Source organism: Lampetra planeri, chromosome 5, assembly GCF_965212315.1.
Source record: "Lampetra planeri chromosome 5, kcLamPlan1.2.h2, whole genome shotgun sequence".
In the NCBI taxonomy this organism is placed as follows: domain Eukaryota; kingdom Metazoa; phylum Chordata; class Hyperoartia; order Petromyzontiformes; family Petromyzontidae; genus Lampetra; species Lampetra planeri.
The window spans coordinates 17,973,068-17,999,964 of record NC_136111.1 but is presented as its reverse complement, the minus strand read 5'-3'; the positions used below and the strand labels follow the sequence as shown (position 1 = coordinate 17,999,964).

General features: G+C 52.6%; 2 protein-coding genes across 2 annotated transcripts in view; one reads left to right on the top strand and one right to left on the bottom strand.

Annotated features, from left to right (window-relative positions):
* LOC144718584 (neuronal pentraxin-2-like) overlaps positions 1–4,767 on the bottom strand; it is a 9,021-nt gene extending 4,254 nt beyond the window's left edge. The window contains 6 exon segments of the mRNA XM_078593958.1: positions 4,069–4,113; positions 4,116–4,166; positions 4,168–4,209; positions 4,211–4,465; positions 4,467–4,637; positions 4,639–4,767. Coding sequence (XP_078450084.1) covers positions 4,069–4,113; positions 4,116–4,166; positions 4,168–4,209; positions 4,211–4,465; positions 4,467–4,637; positions 4,639–4,767 — 693 coding nt within the window.
* A 4,705-nt stretch (positions 4,768–9,472) lies between these two features.
* The window catches only part of LOC144718583 (regulatory-associated protein of mTOR-like), a 63,641-nt gene continuing 46,216 nt past the window's right edge, over positions 9,473–26,897 (top strand). The window contains exons 1-3 of the mRNA XM_078593957.1: positions 9,473–10,615; positions 24,214–24,316; positions 24,766–24,848. Coding sequence (XP_078450083.1) covers positions 10,295–10,615; positions 24,214–24,316; positions 24,766–24,848 — 507 coding nt within the window. The 5' untranslated portion in view covers positions 9,473–10,294. The remainder of the gene's footprint in view (positions 10,616–24,213; positions 24,317–24,765; positions 24,849–26,897) is intronic.

Below are 26,897 nucleotides of genomic sequence, written 5' to 3'. Positions count from 1 at the left end.
CGGGGGGGGTGGGGTGCAGGGTAGGGGAATGGGGGGTGGGGTGCAGGGTAGGGGAATGGAGCAGAGAGGAACGGGGGGGGTGGGGTGCAGGGTAGGGGAATGGGGCAGAGAGGAACGGGGGGGGGTGGGGTGCAGGGTAGGGGGAATGGGAGCAGAGAGGAACGGGGGGGGGTGGGGGTGCAGGGTAGGGGAATGGGGGCAGAGAGGAACGGGGGGGGGTGGGGTGCAGGGTAGGGGAATGGGAGCAGAGAGGAACGGGGGGGGGTGGGGTGCAGGGTAGGGGAATAGGGGGCAGAGAGGAACGGGGGGGGGTGGGGTGCAGGGTAGGGGAATGGGGGCAGAGAGGAACGGGGGGGGTGGGGTGCAGGGTAGGGAATGGGGGTAGAGAGGGAACGGGGGGGTGGGGTGCAGGGTAGGGGAATGGGGGCAGAGAGGGAACGGGGGGGTGGGGGTGCAGGGTAGAGGGAAAAGGGGGCAGAGAGGAACGGGGGGGGTGGGGAGTGCAGGGTAGGGGAATGGGGGTAGAGAGGAACGGGGGGGGTGGGGTGCAGGGTAGGGGAATGGGGGCAGAGAGGAACGGGGGGGGTGGGGTGTAGGGTAGGGGAATGGGGGGTAGAGAGGAACGGGGGGGGTGGGGTTGCAGGGAAGGGGAATGGGGGAAGAGAGGAACGGGGGGGGAGGGGTGTAGGGTAGGGGAATGGGGGGTAGAGAGGAACGGGGGGGGTTGGGGAGCAGGTAGGGGAATGGGGGCTAGAGAGGAACGGGGGGTGGGGTGTAGGGATAGGGGACAGGGGGGCAGAGGGCACGGGGGGGGTGGGGTGCAGGGTAGGGGCATGGGGGTAGAGAGGAACGGGGGGGGGATGGGGTGTAGGGTAGGGGGACATGGGGGTAGAGCAGAGGACGGGGGGGGGGGTGGGGTGATAGGGGTAGGGGAATGGGGGTACGAGGAACGGGGGGGTGGGTGGGGTTTCAGGGCGAGGGGAATGTGGTAGAGAGGAACGGGGGGGGTGGGGTGCAGGGTAGGGGAAATGGGGGGATAGAGAGGAACGGGGGGGGTGGGGTGCAGGGTAGGGAATGGGGGTAGAGCGGAACGGGGGGGGTGGGGTGCAGGTAGGGTGAAGGGGATAGGGGGTAGAGGGAACGGTTCGGAGGGGAGGGGGGCCAGAGAGGAGGGGGGGGTAGAGAGGAACGGATCGGAGGGGGAGGGGGCAGCGACGGCAGGGGGGGGAGGTGATAGAGAGTACCAGGGGGAAGGTGGAGGGCAGAGAGAAACAGGAGGGGGCAGAGAGAGAGAGAGTGAGGGGCCAATGTGAACACAATGTGAAGTCAAGATGAGCAAGCACACGAGGCTACGGAAGTGGCCTCGCAGGGGTTCACTGCAGACGGAACTGCCCGGGGCTGAGCTCAGGAAAATACTTCCCCGGGGAGAAGATGTGCCGGGGCTGCGTTTGGAGAGGTTCTAGAGTCCTGGTAAATCATTACACATCCCATGAGGAACTGATCGCTGGCTATATAAACACAGAGATTTAGCGAGTGATCAACCACTTCCTTCTTCGCCTTTACTGTAGCCTTGCACCCCTTTGGTGCTCAATCGTATAAGTTAGGACGTACAATTCTAATAAACCACCACGTCGGGTTTGATGAAACAAAGTACGTTGTACGTTCGTGCCTCGTGCTTAATTTGTGTTTTGATTATTTACCTTCTCACAACAACATCTGGCCATATCTCACGCCCCTCCGCCCCCCCCAGAAAGGGCATCTCGCACTCCCAGCGGCTGCGTGCACCCCCAGGTTTGAGAACCCACCGCTCTACCGTGACCGTGGGACTGCGAGAAGGGCTGCGTGCAGAACGAGAGAGAGCGAGAGAGTTGACCGAGAGAGTGACCGAGAGAGTGAGCGAGTGAGTAACCGAGAGAGTGAGCGAGAGAGTGAGTGAGAGAGTGAGAGAGTGAGTGAGGTGAGCGAGAGGAGGAGACGTGAGAGTGAGTGAGAGAGAGTGAGCGAGAGAGTGAGCGAGAGAGTGAGTGAGAGGTGGGGGGTTTTACATAAAGCTAAGTAAAAAAAAAATTACGAAATGATGAACGAAGCAAAGTGCCGAATACACCGAGCATCTTCATGTTTCCACTGATCGTAAAAAAAGAGGAGTGAGCGAGAGAGTGACCAAGAGAGTGAGCGAGAGAGTGAGCGAGAGGTGGGGGTTTACATAAAGCAAAGTTTTACTTAAAAAATTATTTTTTTTTACGAAATGATGAACGAAGCAAAGTGCCGAATACACCGAGCATCTTCTTTGTTTCCACTGATCGTAAAAAAAAAGAGAGTGAGCGAGAGAGTGACCAAGAGAGTGAGCGGAGGAGAGTGAGCGAGAGGTGGGGGGTTTACATAAAGCAAAGTTTTACTTAAAAAAATTTTTTTTACGAAATGATGACGAAGCAAAGTGCCGACTACACCGAGCATCTTCTTGTTTCCACTGATCGTAAAAAAAAAAGAGAGTGAGCGAGAGAGTGACCAAGAGAGTGAGCGAGAGAGTGAGCGAGAGGTGGGGGTTTACATAAAGCAAAGTTTTACTTAAAAAACATTTTTTTTTACGAAATGATGAACGAAGCAAAGTGCCGACTACACCGAGCATCTTCTTGTTTCCACTGATCGTATAAAAAAAAGAGCAAAGCCAACGCGTGCCGACTGCAACGCGTACACTGCACTGGGGGCCTCATTGTAGCCGGAGCTGTCCAGCGCTGAACTTCAGCAATGAACGCGGCGGCGGCTGCTGCTGCTGCTGTTTGCTTCTGCTGCTGCTTCTGCTGCTGCTGCTGTACTCCTGCACTGTGGAGGCAGCGGACGTGTTGCCGGCGATACACCGGTGCAGCATGACACGCCGGTCCTCGTAAAACGGTTCTAAAAGCGAAATAGCAACTGGCATTGCGTCCTTCGACTGCTTCGACATCGCGAGAACCGATTCTGAAGCACCACCAGCACCCCGCAAGGTTTTCTGACCGGGGTTGCAAATCGCGGGAAATTAAACAAAATTATTGCGACAAAAAGTTTTTGTTTTACTTAAACCACGTGTACCTACGGTGTGCCGCCAATACGTTAATCAGTGGGGAACAGCCCAGAAAGTCGAACTCTCTCTCTCTCTGTGCTCAAATTTGCATCGGGACGGTTGCTCATATCGACATTGAGCCAGCGGTGGAAATTCCACACGCTCATGACGCCCCCCTCCCCCAGTGTATCCATGTGATGATGATGATGGCCACTTGTCCGTTGAATTCCCACCAAGTGGTATTCTATTTATGCGACCTGTGAAGGATGATGATGATGATGATGAGCTTATCCGGCAAGGATCTGAACTCTGGGCCCTGGCTGCGTTGAATGTCCACGTGGTGATGATAAGCCACTTCGTTGAGCTATCATTTGTGGCCAGGTCGCTTCTGAAAAAGAGCTACACTATATAGTTCAGTGGGCCTTACCTGGTAAAATAAAACGTAGCTTCGTTTTTAGTTTAGTGATTAGAACACTGCTTTCGCCAGGTAAGCCTCCACGAATCTCCAGATTGATGTCCTATATATACAGTACAGTATACAGCTGTGGCTACCTGCCACACCTGCAGGTAGAAAGTAGGTAGCCGCGACCACAGACAGAGACAAAGATACCCCAAACAGACTGCTGGGGCAAGTGCTGTTGGCGAGTCGCACCTACCAAAGGCCGGCACGACACACGAGGGGGTGGATGGCCAGCACCACGCCGGCCGCCTTTATCTAATGCTGATGCTTACACACCGCACCAGGTACTGTGCTCATTAAAGGCTGAGCCAAACTAAGGGAGGCCCAGGACTGGATTCAAAGGCAAAGAGCCCCCGAATAGCCTTAACAGACTGTTGAGGCAAGTGCTATTAGCGAGTAGCACCCTCTGTGGGACCGGCACTGCACACGATGGGTGGGACCGGTGATGGCCGTGAGCGGGAATCGAACTCGGTCCGCCGAGTTCGCAGCGCCGCGGCGCTAACCGCTGCACTGCCGCTCCCCGCGGACTAGGTTCACACACACGCGCAGTCTCACAGAGGGAGGTAGCTACCTCCAGGTGCTCCAGCCTGTCCTTGAGCGCCTGTGTGGGTCTTCCCCCAGCTCCTCCAACATCTCGGTCGAATCTCGCGGAGGGTCTCCCATGGTATTCCCTCATCCCCGCAGCTGCCTCGAGCTCCGCGTGCCTGCTGCCCCGCCAACCCCGTCGCCTCCTCCGCCTGCTGCTGATGGCTGCTGCTGCGGCTGCTGCTGCGGCTGCTGCTGCGGCTGGCCCTGCGCAGTCCCGCCGATCCCCTGTGGCCTCCGGACTCGCAGCGACTCAACTTGGTCGTGAGCTCCTTGATGGCTTCCCGCTGGCGAGAGATGGTCTCCTTGTGCTGCCTCACGATCTCGCGGAGATGCGAGCCGATGGCTGATGACGACGATGACGACAATGACGAAGGACGACGACGACGACGACGACGATGATGGCGGGGAGGAGGTACCAATGTTGGAGGCCATCCAGGATGTTGGAGCAGCACAAGGGATGTTGTCCATCTCCATGGGCATGGCGGTGCACACGAAGCGCTGCGGTTGCTGCTGAGGTTGAGGATGGATGCGTGCGGGGTCAGCTGCCCTCGGGCGTGACCTTGGAAGCCACCGCTGGGCTGCTTCCCCCCGGTACCACGGTCGCCACGACCCCAAGCGAGACGAGGCAGAGCAGGACCCGGGAGGGGCCCGCGATGCGCGGGACACGGGGATGACCTCCCATGGGGTGACGCAGGTGGGGGGTGGGGGGGGGTGAGGTGATGGATTTAGATGGAGAGATGGAGCAGAGAGGATGAGGAGCAGGTTAGGAGATGTTGAGAAAGAGAAGACAGGAGATGATGGGATGCAGGGAAATGGAGGGGCAGGTGGAGGTGACAGATCCGAGGTAGTCGGAGGAGACTGAAGTAGAGAGAGAGAGATGGGAGATTGTGGAGAGAAATGGAGATGAGAGGACACTGGAATAGGGGAGGGATTGAGAGGAGTAGAGGGCAGAGTAGACGAGAGAGGCTGCGTGAGAGATTACAGCACAGATGAGGATTAGAGGGAGAGAGATATTAGTAGTGACGGCGATAGAATATTGTTGAGTCAGAGGGAGATGGTCGAGGGAAGGGAGATAGAGGGAGATGAATGAGATAGGAGATGGGAAAAAAAAAGGTTAGAGGATGAGACGCGATGGAGATTTGAGTGGCAAAAAGGGGGGTAGAGAGGCGAGGGGGAAAACGCAGGGAGATGAGCCGGGTCGGCGTATATGGGATATAGATCAAATGCGATAGGATGAGATAGAGACGGGAAATAGATGAAATTATGAAAGATGGAGATAGAGAGAGAGAGACAGAGAGATGGAAGGGGGCAGCGCAAAGTGAAAGAGGAGACGAGGGAAAGGAGAGTGAGTTCGACAGCCGATACAAAGATGATAATATAAATATAGCGCGGAGATATGAGAGATGATGTACAGAGCGAGATATAGAGATGCACACACACACGCGCGCTGCGGTGATATGTCGCGGAGACAGAATGAGTGACGTGACAGGTGTGTCGAAATCTCTGAACGGGGCGCGTACGCGTTGGTCGAGGTGCGCGTGGCTCCAGGCGGTGTGCACGGTGTATGCGAGCGCAAGGATGCGCGCAGGAGGTGTTAGTCGCGTGCAGGTGAGCAGGTGTGCAGGTGAGCAGGGTGTGCAGCAGCAGATCCGTGTGCAGGTGGGGACGCGATTTCGCCCCGCGCGCTCACTCCGCCAGATGCCGCCTAATCCAAAGGCGCTTAAATAGAGGGGGGGTGGGGGGGCTTCGGGCGGGATCGGACGCGCCCTCACCTCCCACTCTCTCTCCTCCTCCCCTCTCCTCCCCTCACCTCCCCTCTCCTCCCCCTCTCCTCCCCTCTCTCTCTGCCCTGCCCGCGATCCTTCCCTCTCCCCCTCCCACCCTGCCCATCCACCTCCCACTCCGCCTCTTCGCTAACCCCCCCCCCCCCCCCCTCTTTTTTTTACGATCAGAGGAAGCAAGAAGATGCTCGGTGTAGTCGGCACTTTGCTTCGTTCATCATTTAGTTTTTTTTCAATGCTTTGCTTCATGTAAACCCCCCCCCCCCCCTTTTTAAATTAAAGATTTAACAAAAGATTTCACGCTCTGCTCTCCTCCTTCTCACCCCTCCCCTCTCTTTACCCCCTCTCTCTACCCCCCTCTCTCCCTACTCCATGTCTATGTTCCCCCTATGATTTCTATGTAATATTTGTAATATAAAAAAAACTCTGGGTGGGGGGGGGGCACAAAAAGGGAATCGGTGAAGAGAGGAAAGAGTGGCGAGATAATAGGGGGGAGGTGGGGCAGGATGGGTAAGGGAGGGATGCGGAGGGAGGGGGGGGGCAGGGCGCGAATGAGAGAGGCAGGGGAAGGGATGCGGATGGAGGGAGAGAAGTGGGGAGGGGAGAGTCAGAGGGGGAGGGAGGGGAGAATAGGGGGGTGGGGGAAGAAGGTGAAAGGGAGGGGAAGAAAGGAGGGGGAGGGAGGGGACGTAGAGAGAGGTGGGCAGGGAGGGGAGGGAGGGAGGGAGGGAGAAAAGGGGGAAAGGTAAAAGGGAGGGGAGAGAGGAGGGAGAGTGGTTGAGGGGGTCAGATAACTAAAGAAGAGGGGGCATCCTATAGGAGGCAAAAGGAGGGAAGGAGGGAGGGAAGAGGGGGATTAGGGGGGGGGGGGGCATGTCTCCTCCCTCCCTTTACTCGGTGTTCATTTTGAATGATGAATAAGTTGGAATCATTAATGAATAAACACATTAGCGATGCCGGTGGTGACGTCAGTGTAATTGTGTAAATCTGATGCTTCCGATGGTGATAGGTACCGATGTCAAACGATGGATTATGTTCACGTTGATCACGTTAAAATGTCAATGCTGCTTGGTAGACGGTACAGTGTATGTATCTACGGAAACCTTTTTGCCAGTTTCAAGATATTGAATGGTAAAACGCATTGAACGTCATCCAAATTACATGAGCGGTCATCTAATCTGCGATCATTCCAAACGCGTATTCATTCAAATTAAGATTGCGTATTCATTTTATAACCTGCGAGAGGCGTCACTGACGATGTACGTCCACCTGATTGCAGCATGCAAATTGCACGCTAATTATGCTAATGATATGTTAATTACTGCAATGTTTGCGTTTGCCGTGCTGCCGGACAGGCTGAGTTTGTTCACCGTGATTATGTTCACCAAGATGTCGCGTTAATTACCGCGGTGTAAGGGGCCGTCCATAAATGACGTTACGCGATTTTGGAGATTTTTTGACCCGCCCCACCTCGTCACACGGCGTCACAAAAAGTCAGACCCCCCCCCCCTCAAATATGACGTCACAAAGCTCTGCCCCCCCCCCCCCAAAAAAAAATAAAGTATGCTTCAAATCGCTTTAAAACTATTGTCATTGTAGTGCGTATTTAATGTGGCGCAGCACTCTGATGTTGTAGGAGAAAACATTTATTGAAAAGTCTATTTAATTAAGTGGACGTGTTGTCTATATTTATTTAAAGTTGCGCATTTTGATGTGACGTCACATTTCCCAACCCCCCCCCCCTCCCCTCGTCACACATCGTCACAAATGTCTGACCCCCCCCCCCCCACTAGGTGCGTGACGTCCATTTATGGACGGCCCCTAATTGTAAGTTAACGGCTGTCGGCATCTGAACTGAGGCGGTGTTAACGAGGGTCATTTATACTCTTTTTTTATACTCGGTAAAGTCACGTGGGTAGAAATTATAAAATAATAGAAATAATAATAGAAATAAAATAAAAAAAATCCACGGCGTTTCGGAGGCAACACAAGTCTCCGTCATCAGGTGGGACCGTCACAGCCAGATTTACTGTCTCACTTGATTTATTATTTTATTTATTTATTATTTCTATTAATAGATCACGACGTTTCGATCGCAACACAAGCAATCGTCGTCAGGTGGGACAACCACAGCAAGAACAAACTGCTGAACCTATCACGTGGATAGGTTCAAAGAAAATAACAATAAACAAAAACCTACGGACGTTTCGATCGCAACACAAGCAATCGTCGTCAGGTGGGACAACCACAGCAAGAACAACTGCTGAAGTAGGCGAGAGATCTGCCGTGCTACCCAAGTGACTTTACCGAAGGAACCAAAAACTATGGATTCCTGCAGTCACGAAAGCTTCAAATCAAGATTGAGGGTCATTTACGTCTCAAAAAACCGTAGTTGGAGACTTTGTTGTAAATCCACTGGAGAATGAGGCGGTCTAACTCCTCTGAGATCTCCTTTTCACCCAGCGGTGGGAATTCCACGTTACTATGGCGGGGGGCCAGTCTTAAGTTGCGTGAATTATCTCAGCGACGTGCCAGTCGTATCATCTTCTTGATCGCAACGGCCGCTTGCATTGCGATCGAAAAACGTCGTAGTTGTATTTATTACTGGCAGGAACCTCCTGGTTACACCAGCCCACAGGGGATTATTGTGTCCGTCCGTCGTGCAGGGAGGGGCTGGGTGGGGAGGGGCTGGGTGGGGAGGGTGGGGCTGGGTGGGGGAGGGTGGGGAGGGGCTGGGTGGGGAGGGTGGGGCTGGGTGGGGAGGGTGAGGAGGGGCTGGGTGGGGAGGGTGGGGGAGGGACTGGGTAGGGAGAGTGGGGCTGGGTGGGGGGTGGGAGGGGAGGGGGCTGGATGGGGAGGGGCTGGTCACCCCGTGGTGCCCTTATAAAACTCAACGTTTAACCTACTCACGCCGGCTTGTGCCCCGCCCTCACAGTCGGCAATATTTGCGGAATACACCACCGCCGCCGTTGACCCTGGCCATTGACCGAGCAACCAAACGTTCCTACCAGCTCCCTCCGCAGGAGGAATGTGTTTTTTGATTATTTTCTTTGAACCTATCTACGTGACTTTACCGAAAGAGCCAAGCATATGAATTCCTGTCGTCACGAAAGCTGTAAGTCAAGATTTAGTCTTATCACCGTTCACTTTTGTTACAAATATTTTTCATCCGGAGTTGCCCAGGGCCTCGCTCCGGAAAACACGACTCGCATCTACCCCCTCCTTCCCCCAACAATGATTGGTAAAGATCCAGGGGCGTGAAATATTGAATGGGAATAGATAAAAGTGTAAGTACATTTTAACAACGTTAACAGATAGCATTCTTTGATTTAAAGCTTTCGTGACTGCAGGGATTCATATTATTGGTTCTTTCGGTAAAGTCACGTAGAAGGGAAATAATTAAAAAAGTAAAGGAAGTTTTTATGCATTTATTAATTGTATTATTTCCCTTCTACGTGACTTTACCGAAAGAACCAAGAATAAGATAGCATAACATTATGTTAATGTTATGCGCGTATGCTAATGAGCTAACGGTCGTGTCGACGTCACACCGCGTTGCTCCGCCCCCCCCCGCAGCCACCCTCCGCCCCTCCCTCCCCACGCGCGCGGTGCATGCCGGGATAACAGCAATCATGGCGGCCCCCGTGAGTCGTGGAGGCCGCACGGTTCTCCCGCGGGGAGGAGACTGAGGAGACCCCCACGAGACCCCCACGAGACCCCCCCCGGGACCCCTCACAACTGCGGGACTGGAACCCCCCCTCTCCTACCCCCCCCTCCTCCTCCTCCTCCTCCTCCCCTGCCCCCCGAGTTCAGGACCCCCCGAAGAAACCCAGGACACCGACGGCTCCGTGGATTCCCCGAAGGCCTTCGGAGTACAGGAACCGCGGAGTGAAAACCTCCCCGAGACCTCCCTGAGGAGCCCCTCGAGTCGCGGAGCGCGAGACCCCCGAGTTCCTCCTCACCACCCTCACCACCCCACCTCTCAAAGAGCCCCGAGGAAGGAGTAAGGGAGCCCGAGGCTGAGACTCCCGAGAACCCCCTTCCCCCTCCTCCCTCCCCTACATAACTGAGGAACCGAGAATTCGTGGCTCTTTTCAAGGACCCAGGGATCAGGAAATCCCTCCCCCGAGACCTTGAGACTGGGGGCTGCTAAGGATCTCCGGGTCCTGGACACTTGAGGGCGCGATAAGAACCCCGCGAGCCCGAGGACGGGGGCCTAGGACCGCTTGGGGGGGGGAGGCGAGGACCCCCTAGCGAGGGATCTCGCGCTTTCCAGGATTCCGTCGAATTCCCTCTTGATAGCAAACCTCTTCACCTCGTCCTCTCTCCACACCACCTCTCTTCGTCCACCTCAATCTGCGTTCTCCCGAATCCAACCTCCGTGCCACGGCTGCACCACCCGCAACTTCATTAATCGCGCCTTCCCCAATGCTCGCGATGGAGCGTTCCGGGGGTTCCTGGGTCTCCTTGGGACCCAGCGAGGACGACGAACAGCAGCAGCAACAACAACAGCAGCAGCAGCAACAGCAGCAGCAACAACAACAACAGGATCAGCAGCAGGAGGAGACGGCGGTCGTGGCGGTGGCTGCGGGGGTGGCGTCGACAGCGGACGCTGAGGTCCCGGGACCAGAGGCCGCGGCGGCTGCACTCCCGGACTGGCACATTCCGCTCGCCCTCGCCAAGAAGCGACACACGGAGAAGATCGAGGGATCAAGAGCGGCCACGCAGACCTGGCGCATGAAGGACCGGGTGAGAGCGGTGGCGGTGGGGGGGGAGGTCGTAACACAATTCGCGCGACTCGCGTAGGATGAAAACAAAAGTTTCGTTTCGGTTGTATATTTTTTTATTCAATTGGTTTTTTTGCACTTTTTTCCCCCCCATACTTTGCACTCGTGTCGTGTGTTTTTTGTATTGTTGTAAGGTTCTGAACTAACCCAACTGGACATGTGTGAAAAAGAGCTTTATAGCTCATCGGATTCCTCCAGAATAAATCTATATTCTGATTCTGATACACAGACACCCAACCCCCCCCCCCCCCTTTGTTATGATTGTTTCGCTTGTTACCCAGGAAAGCCTCTTTTTCAGGAGGGTCCTGCTGGATTTTCACAGCATGGCGTGATGTCGCTGCTGCTGTGTATAATCCTAATTGAGTAATTTGCAGGTACATTTTCAGTATTGGCAATTCACTCGACAACGGATAGAGAGACATGCAACCTCCCAATATACAAGAGTCACGATCTGGATCGAACCTATGACCTGTATACCAGGCGAGGTAGTTAACATCTCGCCACCGTGACACTTCTCTCCCCCTGCTCTATTTAGGTTTCCACCAGGCTACAACCATTAAACTATAAGAACCACATCCTTTATTGCCTTAACAGACTGTTGGGGCAAGTGCTGTTAGCGAGCATCTATGAAGGCTGGACGGCACACGAGGGGGTGGGTGGCCAACACCACGCCCGGCCGCCTCTGCTCAGTTTTGATGTTTGCACACCGCACCAGGTGCATACAGCTGAGTCGACCTAGGGGAGGCCCAGGACCGATTCAAATATTCGCCACTACTTTTGGTCGTGGGCGGGAATCTTAACTCCGATTGCGCCACCGTTCCCCCACTGCTGCACCACACACCCACATATGCACGTTTACAGTACGCACGTGCAATTCAGAATCAGAATATGTACTTGTACACATCGGAGACCCGGCGCGTGAAGGACAGACAGGGTGAGGGAGGGGACAGACACACATCCCCGCTCCCACACTTTTACGTTTATTTGTTGAACCACGTGAGAACTCAATCAGACGAGGGTAGTATAATTTGCAAATGACCTCCGCAACACATACTGCACGCACAGATTGTACACATTGGTAGACCTTGCGCATTAAGGTTTGGCCGAGTGGGGGAGGGGTCGCGCACACTCGCAAATTCATACACTACGATACACACGTATAAGCTGCGTACACATACAATACGTTGGTTTTATATAAACTAAAAAAAACTATAAACTATTTACATTTGATCAGGTAAGGCCCATTGAGCTATGTAGTTATTTTTCAGAAGCGACCTGGCCACAAATGATAACTCAACGAAGTGGCTTATCATGTGGAAATGTATAGCAGTGGCCAAATGCAACTATCTCAAGATGCTGTACATATACAATGGGCATCTTTATCTTACATTCATAGAGAGAAAAAGAGGAACTTGTCTGACCTGCTGACCTCACAATGACCTCCCCTCCTGATATGACCTTATCTCATGTGACCTTTCCTCAGTCCCCTCCCTGGGCTCCTGTAGGGGCCCCATCTCACTTCCTGGAGCCCGTGTCTCCCTCATATCTCCCCACTCCATCTTCTGTCCCCAATCCCACCATGATGTTGCTCTTAGAGAAATGTGATACGGGGCAGAGTGCGGGGCCCATGTGAGTCATCCGATGGCCTCTGGTTTTCCACACCACCCTCAGTGGGTACAAGTAGAGATTTTCCTCGCTCTGTGGGTTCGGTTTGTGCGATCTTGCGTTATATGCGGCTAACCTATCTCTACCCAAAATTCGCTCTGTGTGGTTATGAATTCACTCGACGTGTGGCTATATGGTTGGACGTCAGACAACATTGTGGGTCTTATCTGGTAGAATAAAAATAGTTTAGTTTTAGTTCTCTACCGGTTACAGGATATTCTCATGCAGGGAACTGGGGGAGAACATACACTGCAGAGCAAGGGCGAAAATATATTAACTCCACTCGCACACACGTTTTGAGTATTACTCCAGCACACGACGGCCGCCTCTTTTCGAATTACATCATGGGATATTTAATGTCCATGGCGAAGCAGACAGCTCATATTTTTTCAGTTAATTCACCTGCAGTGATAAACAACAATTAAACGGACAAACAATTTTTATTTTACCAGGCAAGGCCCACTGAGCTATATAGCTCTTTTTCATAAGCGACCTGGCCACAAATGGTAGCTCAACGAAGTGGCTTATCGTGTGGAAATGCATAGCAGTCAAATATTCTATTGAACGCATGTTTATAAATGTGGAGGAGAAAAAGCCACACGCCAACGGGGAGATATTGCAAACTCAAATATACAGGCTTCAGGGTCGCGATCGAACCCACGACCGTCTGTATACCAGGCGAGGCAGTTAACATCTCACCACTGTGGCGCCCAGGGAAGGGCAGCCTGCCGCATTTGAGCCACGAACCTATGTAGCTCTGCAAAAAGCGGCGAACGCGCTACCGCCTGGCCATGGGTCACCGCCCCCCCCCCCACCCCCACAGGTGAAGGTCGTCACATAGCCACAGAGCAAAGGTTCACACGGCTGGGCCTCGCGTTCCTGCGACTCGCGTCCGCGTGCGAGCGCGATTTGTTTCGTCGCTATCGTGAGCCGTAATCAATCCACTGCTGGTGGAGGAAGGCCTCCCCATGCCGCCGCCACCACCGCCACCTCTCGCGATCCGCCTCCTCACACCTGCGCCGACACGCGATCCGATTCCATCGCTCCGTTTAATTATGCTAAGATGTGTCTTTATACGTTTGAGACCAAAAGTTTACTTCAAGGGAGATCTTTGTCACACAAAGCAATACGTTGCACACGCGAATTTATGAACGTAAATTTTCAACTATTCGCAAAATGTCACATTCAAAGCCACATGCGTTTAGAGTAATTGTCTGCTAAAATGTTCCACATGTCACTTCGTTGACCTATCAATTGTGGCCAGGTCGCTTCTGACAAAGATTTGCATAGCTCAGTGGGCCTTACCTGGTAAAATCTAAATAAAAAAATTGTTTCATAGCTTCCAACAAGAATTAACGGTAAAACAGCATCAGGATAAAAAAAAATCGAAGTTGTATTTTCAGGAAAGATATATACGTGAGCTGTGGGGTAGGGTAACATTCAAAAGCAATTACTCTGATTAACGATCAAATTATTTAAGTCCCCGTTAAAAGTTAACCTGGGAAGCGATTGGCTTTTTTTTTTTTTAAACGCTCAGTGCAGTTTCATTCGATGCACATGGAGCATCACAGCAAGAAGAAGAGTTTACAATTCTTGGGATAAAGGGTAATTAACCGTGATGAGTTTGCGGAGAGAATTGTTGAGGTGTGTGCTTATTGTGTGCGTTGAGGCAGATGGTTTGGGCGTGTGAAAGTCATTAACGCTGCCATGTTTAAAACGTTAGAAATGTGGCCAGGTGGCGCAGAGAGGTTTATAGGTCAGAGCGCTGAGCAGAGGTCCCAACCGTGTACCCGATACCCATACCCTACCTGATACCCGGCTACCCGTACCCGGCCGGGTACGGGTAGCCGTTTGCGACCCTGGTGCGGCCGGGTACGGGTAGGCCGTGAGTCACTGGTGAGTAACCGTTTGTCACTCATTTCGGGTAGGGTACGGGTAGGGAACGGGTACCTGTACCCGGCCGGACTCTCGTTTCTAGCGAGTTGATGATCTTAGCCCTGTTACCGGGTACGGGTACCCATTTGTGACCCTGGTGCGGCCGGGTACGGGTAAGGAATGAAAACCCGTTTGCGACCTCTTGCGCTGAGATGGCACTGCGCCTCCCGATTAGCACGGTTGGCTACGTACGGTGCAAAAATTAAGTTGAACAGACTGAAAATACACACCGAGGACTGCCGGCACCGCTGAGATCCTGGGTTCGACTGCAGGCAGCCCTTCGATCAAGGCGCTTGCTGAACATAATTTTTTTAAACCGGTATAAACGAAGACATTATTTAGGTGGCAGGAGCATGCCGAGGGATTAGGAGTGATTGACCACGGTCGAGGGGTGAGTTGGGGTTAGGAAAGTGGAGGGGTGGGGGAGGTTGAAGAGAATGGGCAAAGGAGAAGAGGAAGGCTAAAACCGGACTCTCGTTTCTAGCGAGTTGATGATCTCAGCCCTGTTACCGAAACCCCCACCCCCATCGGCATGAAACTAAATTCAGCCCTCAATGTGGATACATTTCTTGCTCTGAGAGTTGAAACATGGTCGACTGCCCCCCCCCCCCAACCTTTCCTTTTTAAATCCTTTATATTAAGTTCACTTGCTTGCGTGCTTACGACCGTGCAAATCTTTCGGTCGTTTTTTAACCCACTTCTTGTGATCCAATCGAGCTGACATTTTTCACACAGACTCGTTGTGCGTGACAATTTATTTTCGTGAAAATTTTTTTTCCAAAATTTGACACTTTTTAGGAAAAAATAAATTATATTTAATTACCAATTGCTTAATGGTGGCAGGCAATCATCTGACCCATAGGTGGCAGCCATCTCAAGCCAGAGGACGAGAGGACTCTAGCCGCCACGCATATAAAGGATTTATAGTGAAAAACTTTGTTTTTACGGGTTAATTTTTTCCCCTTTCTCTCCCGCCTGATGGGTCTTAGGAAACGGCGTTGTGGGTCCGATGCACCTCTGCGACCCTCACTTCTAACGCGTTACCCCCCCCGGCCCTGCCCCCTAGCGCTCTCCAATTGCCTTATGGTCCATTTGGCCGCGGCGTTCCAGCACGCGGCTCGGTTTCACCCAAGTGTTTTTTACCGGCCGCCTGCCAGACTGGCGTTACTAAAAATAACCGTCCCCTTCCCTTGACCATAGCAGCAGCAGCAGCGATACTGCTTGCTTGCATGCGTTAGTCCGTGCGCCACGTTTAGGATCGGCGTAAGTTGTCAGCGGTGTTTGCGGACCGCGCCGCGATACTGGCCAACCGGGTGTTCGACTCCTGGCTGCGGTTCAAGGTCTCGCTCGTAAGAGAGAGAGGGAGGGAGACTTGCTCGTACCAGTGGGCCTTCTGTGTGGTTTTCATCAAGCGTTGTTATGAATGTGTGTTACGTAACGCTGTAACTCCGCTGCCACGTGGTGTATGCGAACCCGTCGTTGGCTTCCCCTCCGCCCTGTAGCCTCCCATCTTGTCGCTCGCACCCCGAAAGAGTCATCACGAAGACACCCTCTCCCCAGCTTCCCCTCCCCCCGCCCTCCTCATTCATGGCTGTCTGCCCTCTAAAGGGTGGTCCAGATGTCTTGTGACCCCCCCCCCCCATTTCATTCTCTAAAACTTAAAGGTTTAATTAAAACAGAAATGAAGATGCAATGGGGAAAAATGTTAGGGGTCAATTAATTAGGGGGGGGAGGTGGTCACAAGATATCTGGACCACCCTGTACAGTGCATTGCGCCGTGGTTGGTACAGTATTACTGGGCCTTGTGATCAGGCAGAAACATCAGTGGCTCTGTGGCTGGGCCCTCCTTCTAGATTGTGACAGCCGTAAGTGCCTTGAGCAATTGATGAGCCATCAGCTCCGGGAAGTCAAAGACGGCCCGCCGTGGCGCTGGCCACACACCCCTCACGTGCTATGCCGACCTTCATAGTTGCGCACGCTAACAGAACTCGACCTCCCCCTGTCCTCTTCCCGCCGCTGCAGCCTTTTCAGATCCAGTGCTTTGGAGGCAGGGCAAGGGTTTTGCGGGTCACTGGAGAGAGAGAGACACATGTGAAACTCTCAAGCCTGGCCAGCGAAGCGTCCGGGCGGTAGTGCAAGCAAGTTGTTGAAGCGCTCTCATTTTTACAGGTCTTTTTGGGTTAGATCGTGTAAGCAGAATATATTTACACGAAACCTGTATTTTGGATGATATTGGTCGCAAAGCCTACGTTTCGAAACTTTAATTAAAAACTATTTTAAAAAACGAAACTGTTTTTATTTTACCAGGTAAGGCCCACTGAGCTATGTAGCTCTTTTTCAGAAGCGGACCCGGCCATAACAAATAATAGCTCATCCAAGTGGCTTATCGTCACGTGGAAATGTATTAGCAGTAGGCAAATACTTTTAAACGCACGATTCTAAACGTGGAGGGCAAAAACCGGGCGACCCGGAGAAAAATCCACACGACCACGGGGAGAGAGACACGCAAACTCCAAATATACAACAGGCGTCAGTGTCGGGATCGAACCCACGTCCTCCTGTATACCAGGCGAGGTAGCCAACATCTCGCCACGGTGGGAGTGCGATGCTCAGCTTTGGGGGTTTTTTTCTGGGTTCTCCGTTTACCTCGCACATTCAGAACCCATCCTCGGCGCAAGCGGCCAAAGAAATCCTGACGTAGCCTGAGCCCTTGAGCCTCGCAGTCGACATTGGCTTTTTTGAGTTAAATAAAAGGGGCATTGTTGCGATGAATATTCCAACCGCTCATCTTCTTGTCTCTCAGCCCCCTTGCCGCCCCCTCGACTCCCACCTCCAACCGCCGCCACCGTCACCACCGCAGGGAAGCGTGGTGCCAACACCTCCCGCGGTGCCCCACGATTGCATAATTTATTGGCCCTTTCTGGTCGGGGCAGGGGAGGGGGTAGGTGCGTGGTGTTAATTGAGTGCTCCTTTGTTGGGTGCTGGGATGCGCGAGTGGTGTCGGGAAGTTGGGGGTTGGGGAGTAGTTGGAGGTGGGTGGGGAGGTAGGGCACTGTGGGAGATCGGTTGCGTAACACCTTTGCCCAGTTGCTAGAGTCGACCCCCCCCCTCTCACCACACACACACACCCACGTGGGCTGTGTGGACGCGTGTGATTGTGCTGTATGGGGAGCGGTGGCGCAGTGGTTAGCGCACTGTGTCCAGGCAAACCCCGGCGACCCGAGTTCGATTTCCGCTCACAACTGATAAACAGTGGTGAATGATTGAACCGGTTCTGAGCCTCCCTGTGATCTGACTCGGCCTTAAATTAGTGGCCAGGCAGCGATTGTACTGTATGGGGGTGATTGTGTTGCAGTGGGTGTGGTTTCACTGTGTATGTGTGTCTGTGTAATTGTACACGTGTGTGCAAATTGTAGTGTGCCTGTGTAGAAACGGCAAGCATCAGTGACGATGATCTGAACCGGCCCTGGGCCTCCCCTAGGTCGACTCAGCCATAAACGAATACCAAGCGTAAAGTGTAAACATCAGCACTGGGAAGGTACAGACAGCCGGGCACGGTACTGGCCACACAACCCCCTCTTGTGCCATGGCAATCATAATGGATGCTCGCTGTACAGCACTTGGCCCTACAGTCTATTTTTCTAAGAAAGTATGGCTTGTCAATTATTTGTGAGACGCGCATTGAATGTGTCCATGCCTTAAATTGTCGCGGTTGAGGTCGCGATTCGATGCAAGAATCCGTTCGTATTTTAGCGTTGCGGTGAATTGCAGCGCCTCTAGAGGCGTACAGGGACAACGTGGACCCATTGCATACAAACAGCATGCGGTATCCGAATCGAAAATCTTTCCTTATCGTCACGAGCTCAAAAATCCTTATTAATAAATGGATCCGCATTATCGTCACACACACCCTGCATCGAACTCACCCGTGCCTCAGAAACAACAGCCTCTGTGGCTAAATCAATCAATCAGTCTTTTTTTTATCCGTGCTAATAGCGCCCTCAATAAAGTGGGCATCAGTGCACATTCCAGCGGAACGATACTGGGGGCATGGAGCAACAGGAGTGATGCAAGAAAGCCGTCACGACCTCAGCGGCTGACACCCACTGTGCAAAATAAAGTGCAACCGCGCGCAATGAATAGCATAAAAAAGGAAGTATTAAATCAAATGTATGTATGTTGAATTTTCTTGGCACCGTACGTAGCCAACCGTGCTAATCGGAGGTGCGGGGGAAGGACAACAAACTAAACGCAAAAAGCAGTTCTGAAGAAATAAGTTTTCAATCTAGATGATTTGAAAGTGGGTAGCTCCAGTCTCTTCCTAACATCGGAAAGCAGAGAGTTCCAGACGGCCACAGAAGTGCATCTGAAAGCGTGCGCGATGTGGTGACCGTCCTTGATCGATGGTTAGCCAAAAGCCGCTTCAGCGAGGATGATCGAAGTTCACGTGATGGTTTATTCTCCTTCACGAGATCAGCAAAAGGTACTGCGGTTCATTTGTGGTGAGCAGTTTTTGTGCATGTGCGTGACGAGTGAAAGCTGCATGTCGGCACACGCGGCTCCGTTGGACAAAGTCGTTTCCTTCCGCCGTGATTCTCCAAGTCAGTTGCCATTTCTGCTCCACGGCTCGCCACCGTGATTGCTTCTTTCACCCTCATTGACACTGCGGGTCAGCACGCCGCGCCGTTGTTGACCCTGGGGCCCGACCTGAGGTTCGATTCCCGGCCACGGCGAACGTCCGAAGCGGTCGCCGGTCCCTCCTGCGCTTGCCCAACCCTTACTGAGCGACGAGGCGGCGGGGGACGGCACCTCATCCAGCAGTAAATTGACAATAAGGCGCACGTTAATTACGGTTGCAGTTGTTGCTGCGGTGCTGGCCTCCTCCTGGGGTTCGCTGCTCGCCGCCTGCCCCCTGCGAATCCGTTCCCCTAGAGAGCGAGTCCGAAGCCGCAGACCGGCTTCCTAGAAACTCACTTCCACAAAAAACCACAACACCGTTGTGTTATGGTCACCACCCCCCCCTCCCGCCACCCACTGCCCTCCCCCCGCCGCCAACCCTCCCGCCACCCCTCCTGTCCCAACTCTGTCCCACCGTCCTGCAACCACATTCCTCCTCCCGTGATTTTTTTCCCTGGCAAGGGGAGTTTGTCTAGATGGGTTCTCGACCGGGGCTAAATAAAGACTTCTGGACAACTGGACAACCAAGCTCCCACCTTACCAACTCGCTGAATGCCTACCCTCCCTCCTACCTGAATATCTCCCCGTCCACCTACTCGCCAACCCACCTAACTGCATATCTAAACTTGGCAAGTTATGATCTGAATGGGTCTCAAACAACAACAACAATAATGTCAACACTGCAGCAGTGAATCGAACCGTTCCATTCGACCACGTGAGAATCATAATTCTTTATTTATTCTGGAGGAATCCGATGAGCTATGAAGCTCCTTTTCACAGATGTTCAGTCGGGGCGGGTTCAGCAAATTTACACACCTGATTCTGCTACTCCCCTGGCAGTGTAGCACAAACAACAGCAATAACTACCCAACACGTGTGTCAATAACAACAATGTTGGCCTTAAAGCGAAATATACATGGTGGCCCAAAAGTCAGGATACGCACGGTTATTATATTTATTTGAACGAATCTGAGGGTAATTTTAATTTATATCAACAAATGTTGAAACTAACTGCCATTAACACGCATGTATATATGATGCACGGCAGCACTATTGAAATGGATGTAGGACTTTGCAAAAAGAAGATTGCAAAGTGTGTAATCCTTGAACAGTCGTTAATGTATGTTTTATTGTCTCAATTAATTCATTTAGAGGGAGTTCTTGGTCGATTTTTGTAAACGACGGATTTGATGTGACCCCACCCCCCCACAGCAATAAGAAAAATCCAAATAAAATAATAGATAGTTGACTTAAGAAGCATAAACCATCAAAATTATGTCATGCGAGTGTTGAAACAAATGCGATCACCCTATCTGTGTCCTGATCTTTGGGGGCCACCCTCTATATAGTAGAGGGGCAATGGCCCTTTTTCAGAGCACTTAGGCCACTCTACCCGTCTGTACGGTGTCAAGAAGGGACATGTCCCAAAACGTCGCCCAGCATGGCGAGTCCTCGTTTAGCGCGGCAGGAGATGCGTTCCTGAAAAGTGTCGCGTTTGGCGAAAATTATTTCCCCATAAATAATGTGACGATAAAGTTTGGCGAGATACGATTAACTACGGCACACCGCGCGGTGAGATGGCGGGAGAAATAACTTGAGGGTATGCCGCCACCGCGTTACTGTATCGTTCCGCGTGTCGTATCACTGTACCGCTCAGCCGCGCAGCTCAAGAAAGTAGTTCGTCGTCGACCGCTCAGAAACCGCGTTATAACGGCGTGCGTCCCCGCACTTTAACAGTGCGTGTTCCGCGCTATAACGGTGTGTGTTCCGCGTTTTATAACGATACGTGTTCCGGGTTATAATGACGCGTGTTTCCGCACTATAACGATGCATGTTCCGGGTTATAACGGCGTGTGTTTTCACCTTGTAACGATGTGTTCTGGGTTATAATGGCGCGTGTTTCTGCGTCCTAATGGTGCGTTTTCCATGTTATAACGGGGGGTGCAAATTCTGCGCCATTAAGAGGTGCTTTCCGCGTTGTGCGAAAAACGTTCCCTAATAGAAGAACCGCGTTGTAGCGAAAACGCGCTGCGTGAACACCGCACGTTAAGCGAGGATTTGCCGTGTAACCTTTTTAGTTTCAAGGCCCCACTGCCAACGCAGCATCACCAAATAATTTGTTTGAGAGTGAATAAGCGTTTGGGACACCGAGCCCTCAGAGTCCTCCTAACTAACTCCCCTTATCCCTAATTCCCGGGCCGCCTTAGTTTGGCTGAATAAGCCACAGGCATTTGAATCCACATTCTTAAAATTCCTGGGCCTCTGAAAGCCTAGGGTAGAGAGCACATTCCACACCGCCATGGACATGTGGCGTTTGTTTGTTCCTCTCTTGTTTATCTGCTCACTGCTCTGGGGTCCTGGGGGTGGGGGGTTCTAACATGCAAGATCGTCACAGCCAAAATTCATGGGTTGGATTGCCAGCCCGTGCTTTTTGGCTGTGACGATCTTGCATGTTAGGACCCATCTTGTAAAGCAATGGTCCTTGCCTGTACGATCGGCAGTTTGGCAGCGTTGGTTCGGCAAGCCTGAATCTGCTGATGAGACGCTGTATGTTGAAACCAGTCAAGAGCTTGCTTGTCTTGAATCAGTGCGGCTGGTGGGTTGTGTCAGAAATACTTTTTTTATGTGGAGAGTGATTGATATGTGAAGGATGCTGGATATTTGAAGGAAACGTGTTGTCTACTTAATTAGTTTGCTTCACCTTTGCTGGCAAATTATAATACGCTATTTATTAACCGGCTTCTGATAAGAACATCTTCACATTCCAGCAACAGCTGTCGCTTCCTAGAGGATCTGGTTATTACAAATACAGAATCACAATCTTTATCCTGGGGAAATCCGATGAGTTCGGAAGCTCTGTTTCACAGATGCCCAGTAGTTAAGAGTTGTACAAGCTATTTAACTATGCCACCCGCAGCGTTATTATTATTACTATGCTTGTTCACCCACGTAAGCCTGGCCGAGTCTCAAGACTCTTTTTCAGGAGGGTCCTGCTGCAGTGTGTAATGCCATGGAGGTAATTTTTTCAGTATTGGGCCCCACGATGGGGTGTTAACCAGAGGTGTGGACTCGAGTCATGTGACTTGGACTCGAGTCAGACTCGAGTCATGAATTTGATGACTTGCGACTCGACTTGGACTTGCATAACAATGACTTTGTCCCACCTATGAGATGTGGACTCGAGTCATGTGACTTGGACTCGAGTCAGACTCGAGTCATGAATTTGATGACTTGCGACTCGACTTGGACTTGCATAACAATGACTTTGTCCCACCTCTGAGATGTGGACTCGAGTCATGTGACTTGGACTCGAGTCAGACTCGAGTCATGAATTTGATGACTTGCGACTCGACTTGGACTTGCATAACAATGACTTTGTCCCACCTATGAGATGTGGACTCGAGTCATGTGACTTGGACTCGAGTCAGACTCGAGTCATGAATTTGATGACTTGCGACTCGACTTGGACTTGCATAACAATGACTTTGTCCCACCTCTGAGATGTGGACTCGAGTCATGTGACTTGGACTCGAGTCAGACTCGAGTCATGAATTTGATGACTTGCGACTCGACTTGGACTTGCATAACAATGACTTTGTCCCACCTCTGAGATGTGGACTCGAGTCATGTGACTTGGACTCGAGTCAGACTCGAGTCATGAATTTGATGACTTGCGACTCGACTTGGACTTGCATAACAATGACTTTGTCCCACCTATGAGATGTGGACTCGAGTCATGTGACTTGGACTCGAGTCAGACTCGAGTCATGAATTTGATGACTTGCGACTCGACTTGGACTTGCATAACAATGACTTTGTCCCACCTATGAGATGTGGACTCGAGTCATGTGACTTGGACTCGAGTCAGACTCGAGTCATGAATTTGATGACTTGCGACTCGACTTGGACTTGCATAACAATGACTTTGTCCCACCTATGAGATGTGGACTCGAGTCATGTGACTTGGACTCGAGTCAGACTCGAGTCATGAATTTGATGACTTGCGACTCGACTTGGACTTGCATAACAATGACTTTGTCCCACCTCTGAGATGTGGACTCGAGTCATGTGACTTGGACTCGAGTCAGACTCGAGTCATGAATTTGATGACTTGCGACTCGACTTGGACTTGCATAACAATGACTTTGTCCCACCTCTGAGATGTGGACTCGAGTCATGTGACTTGGACTCGAGTCAGACTCGAGTCATGAATTTGATGACTTGCGACTCGACTTGGACTTGCATAACAATGACTTTGTCCCACCTATGAGATGTGGACTCGAGTCATGTGACTTGGACTCGAGTCAGACTCGAGTCATGAATTTGATGACTTGCGACTCGACTTGGACTTGCATAACAATGACTTTGTCCCACCTCTGAGATGTGGACTCGAGTCATGTGACTTGGACTCGAGTCAGACTCGAGTCATGAATTTGATGACTTGCGACTCGACTTGGACTTGCATAACAATGACTTTGTCCCACCTATGAGATGTGGACTCGAGTCATGTGACTTGGACTCGAGTCAGACTCGAGTCATGAATTTGATGACTTGCGACTCGACTTGGACTTGCATAACAATGACTTTGTCACACCTCTGGTGTTAACTACCTCGCCTAGTATAGAAGAGGTCGTGGGTTCAATCCTGACCCTGACGCCTGCTGTTTATTTGGAGTTTCCATGTTCTCCCCGTGGTCGTGTGGATTTTTCTCTCTCCACATTTAGAAACGTGCGTTTAACATATTTGGCTGCCGTAAATTTCCACGCGATAAGCCACTTCGTTGAGCCATCATTTGTGGTCCGGTCGCTTCTGAAAAAGAGCGATATAGCTCAGTGGGCCTCACCTGGTATTAGAAAAAATTGTTCAATACTTTATGTTGTTTGGCCAATGCCACTTACATTGTATGGTTGTTGTTAAGCCATGGGAGGAAGCCGAAGAACCCCGGAGGAAATCCACGTGTGCAAGAAGGCGGGGGGCAACACACTACCCCACACGGATGGAACAGATGGAGATTAGTCCGCACTTGCTGTACCGCCTTCAAAGTGGCAGAGCGTGACCGGACGGCCGCAGAAGCGCATCTGAAAGCGCGCGATGCGGTGACCATCTTTGATGGACAAAGCGGTCGCAGGCGATTTCATTAGCGTGAGCGGATTTCGGTTGGGCAACCGATCAGGATCATCGGCTGTGGAGCCGGCTCAAGAGTGACTCGTGCCTGCTTCCCTGCCGCATCTTCCCCCGCACTCACCACCCCCCCCCCCCCCCCCCTCTCGGTGTTGCTCACAGATGAAGACGGTGAGCGTGGCGCTGGTTCTGTGTCTCAACGTGGGCGTCGATCCCCCGGACGTGGTGAAGACAACGCCGTGCTGCCGCCTCGAGTGCTGGATCGGTGAGTCACAAGCCCCCCTGCACCCACTACACCCCCCCCCCACCCCGCACTCTATTTGGCGATTATTTGAATCAGTCCTAGGCCTCCCCTAGGTCGACTTAGCCTCAAACGAGTATCTGGGGCAATGTGTAAACACATGGGCGTTGGTGCTGGCCATCCACCCCCCTAGTGGCACTCGCTCACAGACCCCAGAGTCTATGTGTCTGGCACAGCAGGGGGCACAGATGGTTCATCGGCCAGTCATCTCAGTCAGTCTTCCCATGGCACCTGGGTCCGTCCCGTGGCACCTGCCAGCGGGCGTTCGACACTTCACGTGGTCTTAACGTGCACATAGCCTGGCACAAGCGCCGTGGTGACATCACCGCCACTTGGTGGCGAATGGCGGCGGCTGTTGTTGTTGTGTGTGGCGATGGCTCTGACTCTTGGGCGCCGTTGTGGCTGCGTTGCAGACCCCCTCTCGCTGGGCCCGCAGAAGTCCCTGGAGGCCATCGGAACCAACCTGCAGAAGCAGTACGAGTGCTGGCAGCCACGGGTATGCGACCTTGTGCGTGCGTGCACGCGTGTGCGTACGTGCGTGCGAGTGTTTGTGACCGTGTTGAGTTTTAATCGGGGCCCGGTGGTTTGAGTGCGCCGCGCTACGAAAACCCAGCGACCCGGGATTGGATACCGCTCACAGCCAGCATCGGTGACGAATAAACTAAACTATGAAACTTAACTATTTTTTATTTTACCAGGTAAGGCCCACCGATCTATTTAGCTCTTTTTCAGAAGCGACCTGGCCATAAAGGATCGCTTAAAGAAGTGGCTTATAGCGTGGAAATTTATCGCAGCCATATACTCTAAACGCCTGTTGATTCTTAACGTGGAGGGGAAAATCGGGGGACCTGGAGAATAATCCACATGACCACAGGGAGAGGGAGACACACAAACTCCAAAACAGGCGTCGGGATCGAGCCCACGACCTCCTGTGTACCAGGGGAGGGAGACAACATCTTACCACCGTGGCGCACCTGAACCGGTTCCGCTTGGCTGAACCTTGGTCACGCGGGATGTGAACATCACTCCCGGGGTGGCCAAGGCGGCCGGGCGTGGTGCTGGTAATATCCCATCCCTTTGCTGGCCTTAATAGGTGCTCGCCAACAGCACTTGTCACAACGGTCTACGTAGCCTACACGGGGGATCTTTGTCTTCGTTGTGTTAAAGCACAGCAAGGCGACGCATAGTGATTAGCAGAGGCGATGCGTCTGCCAGTCATCCCGGTCATTTAACCCATAGCACCTTGACCTTTCCATTGACCTCCTGACAGCACGTCTACACGCACACACACACTGACCCACATGCACACGTGCGTGTATGCAAATGCACACAGACGCACACGCGCACGAACGTACAAGCACAATTAAAGACGCGTGCAGCTGGATACAAAGCGGCAAATGCTGTTGGTGAGCAGCACAGATGAAGGCCGCACTGCACACGAGTGGGTGGGTGGCCAGCACCACGCCCAGCCACCTTTGTCTCCCCAGTGGCGATGTTTACGCACCGCACCGGGTGCTCACTTGAGGCCAAGTCAACCTAGGGGAGGACCAGGTCACGTATTTTGTCGCCGGCGTCAGCCGCGAGCGGGAATCGAGCTCGTGTCGCGAGGGCGCGGTCAACACTGCGCCAATCTCTCCCCGCAACAAAGATAACAACAAAGATCCCCATATAGCCTGGAACAGACTGTTGGGGCAAGTGCTATTAGCGAGCACCTATGAAGGCCGAAACGGTACACGAGGGGGTGGGTAGCCAGCACCACGCCCGACTGCCTTTGTCTCCCTAGTGGTAATGTTTACACACCTCACCAGGTACTCATTTGAGGCTGAGTCGACCTAGGGGAGGCCCGGGACCGGTTCAGATAATCGTCACTGGTGTTGGCCGTGAGCGGGAATCGAACTCGTGTCGCCGGGTTCATAGCGCAGCGCACTAACCGCTACACTACCGCTCCCCACACACACAGACACACGCTCGCAACGCAGACGCGCGTACACAGCCACACGCGCGTACACAGCCACATGCACAACGCGTGGCGATTCGACTTTGGAGAAACAGGGTCGCCACCCACCCCCGACTGCGTCATTGTTTCCTCGAGTCTCCGAATTCTGTGAAGCAGTGGTGTGGTGGGGGGGGGTGTTTTGCGGGGGACCTCTGGAGAAGCGAGCTCACAAACCATTGGGCCTGGCCGGCAGCTGGGAGCACGAGAGGTGGTGACCGCTTCCCGCTCCACGTTGGCGCAGCTGATCACCGAAGTTGGCACGATGCCGTCCCATCGGTGTCGTCATCGTTGTGCGTCGCGCGACCATCGGACCACGCTGCCCCTGAGTCTCTGGCACCGGGGGGGGTCCCAGATTGAAAGCACGTTTATTCAGAGCTGCTTTTTGTGTTTAGTTTGTTGTGCTTCTGCCCGCCCCCCGCACCTCCGATTTGCACGGTTGGCTACGTACGGTGCGAAAGAAGTTCAACATACAGTCGAACCCCTCTCAAAGACCACCCCTGTTAATGGTTCATCACTTAAAGACGGGGCTCCATAGAGCCCAATGTGTTG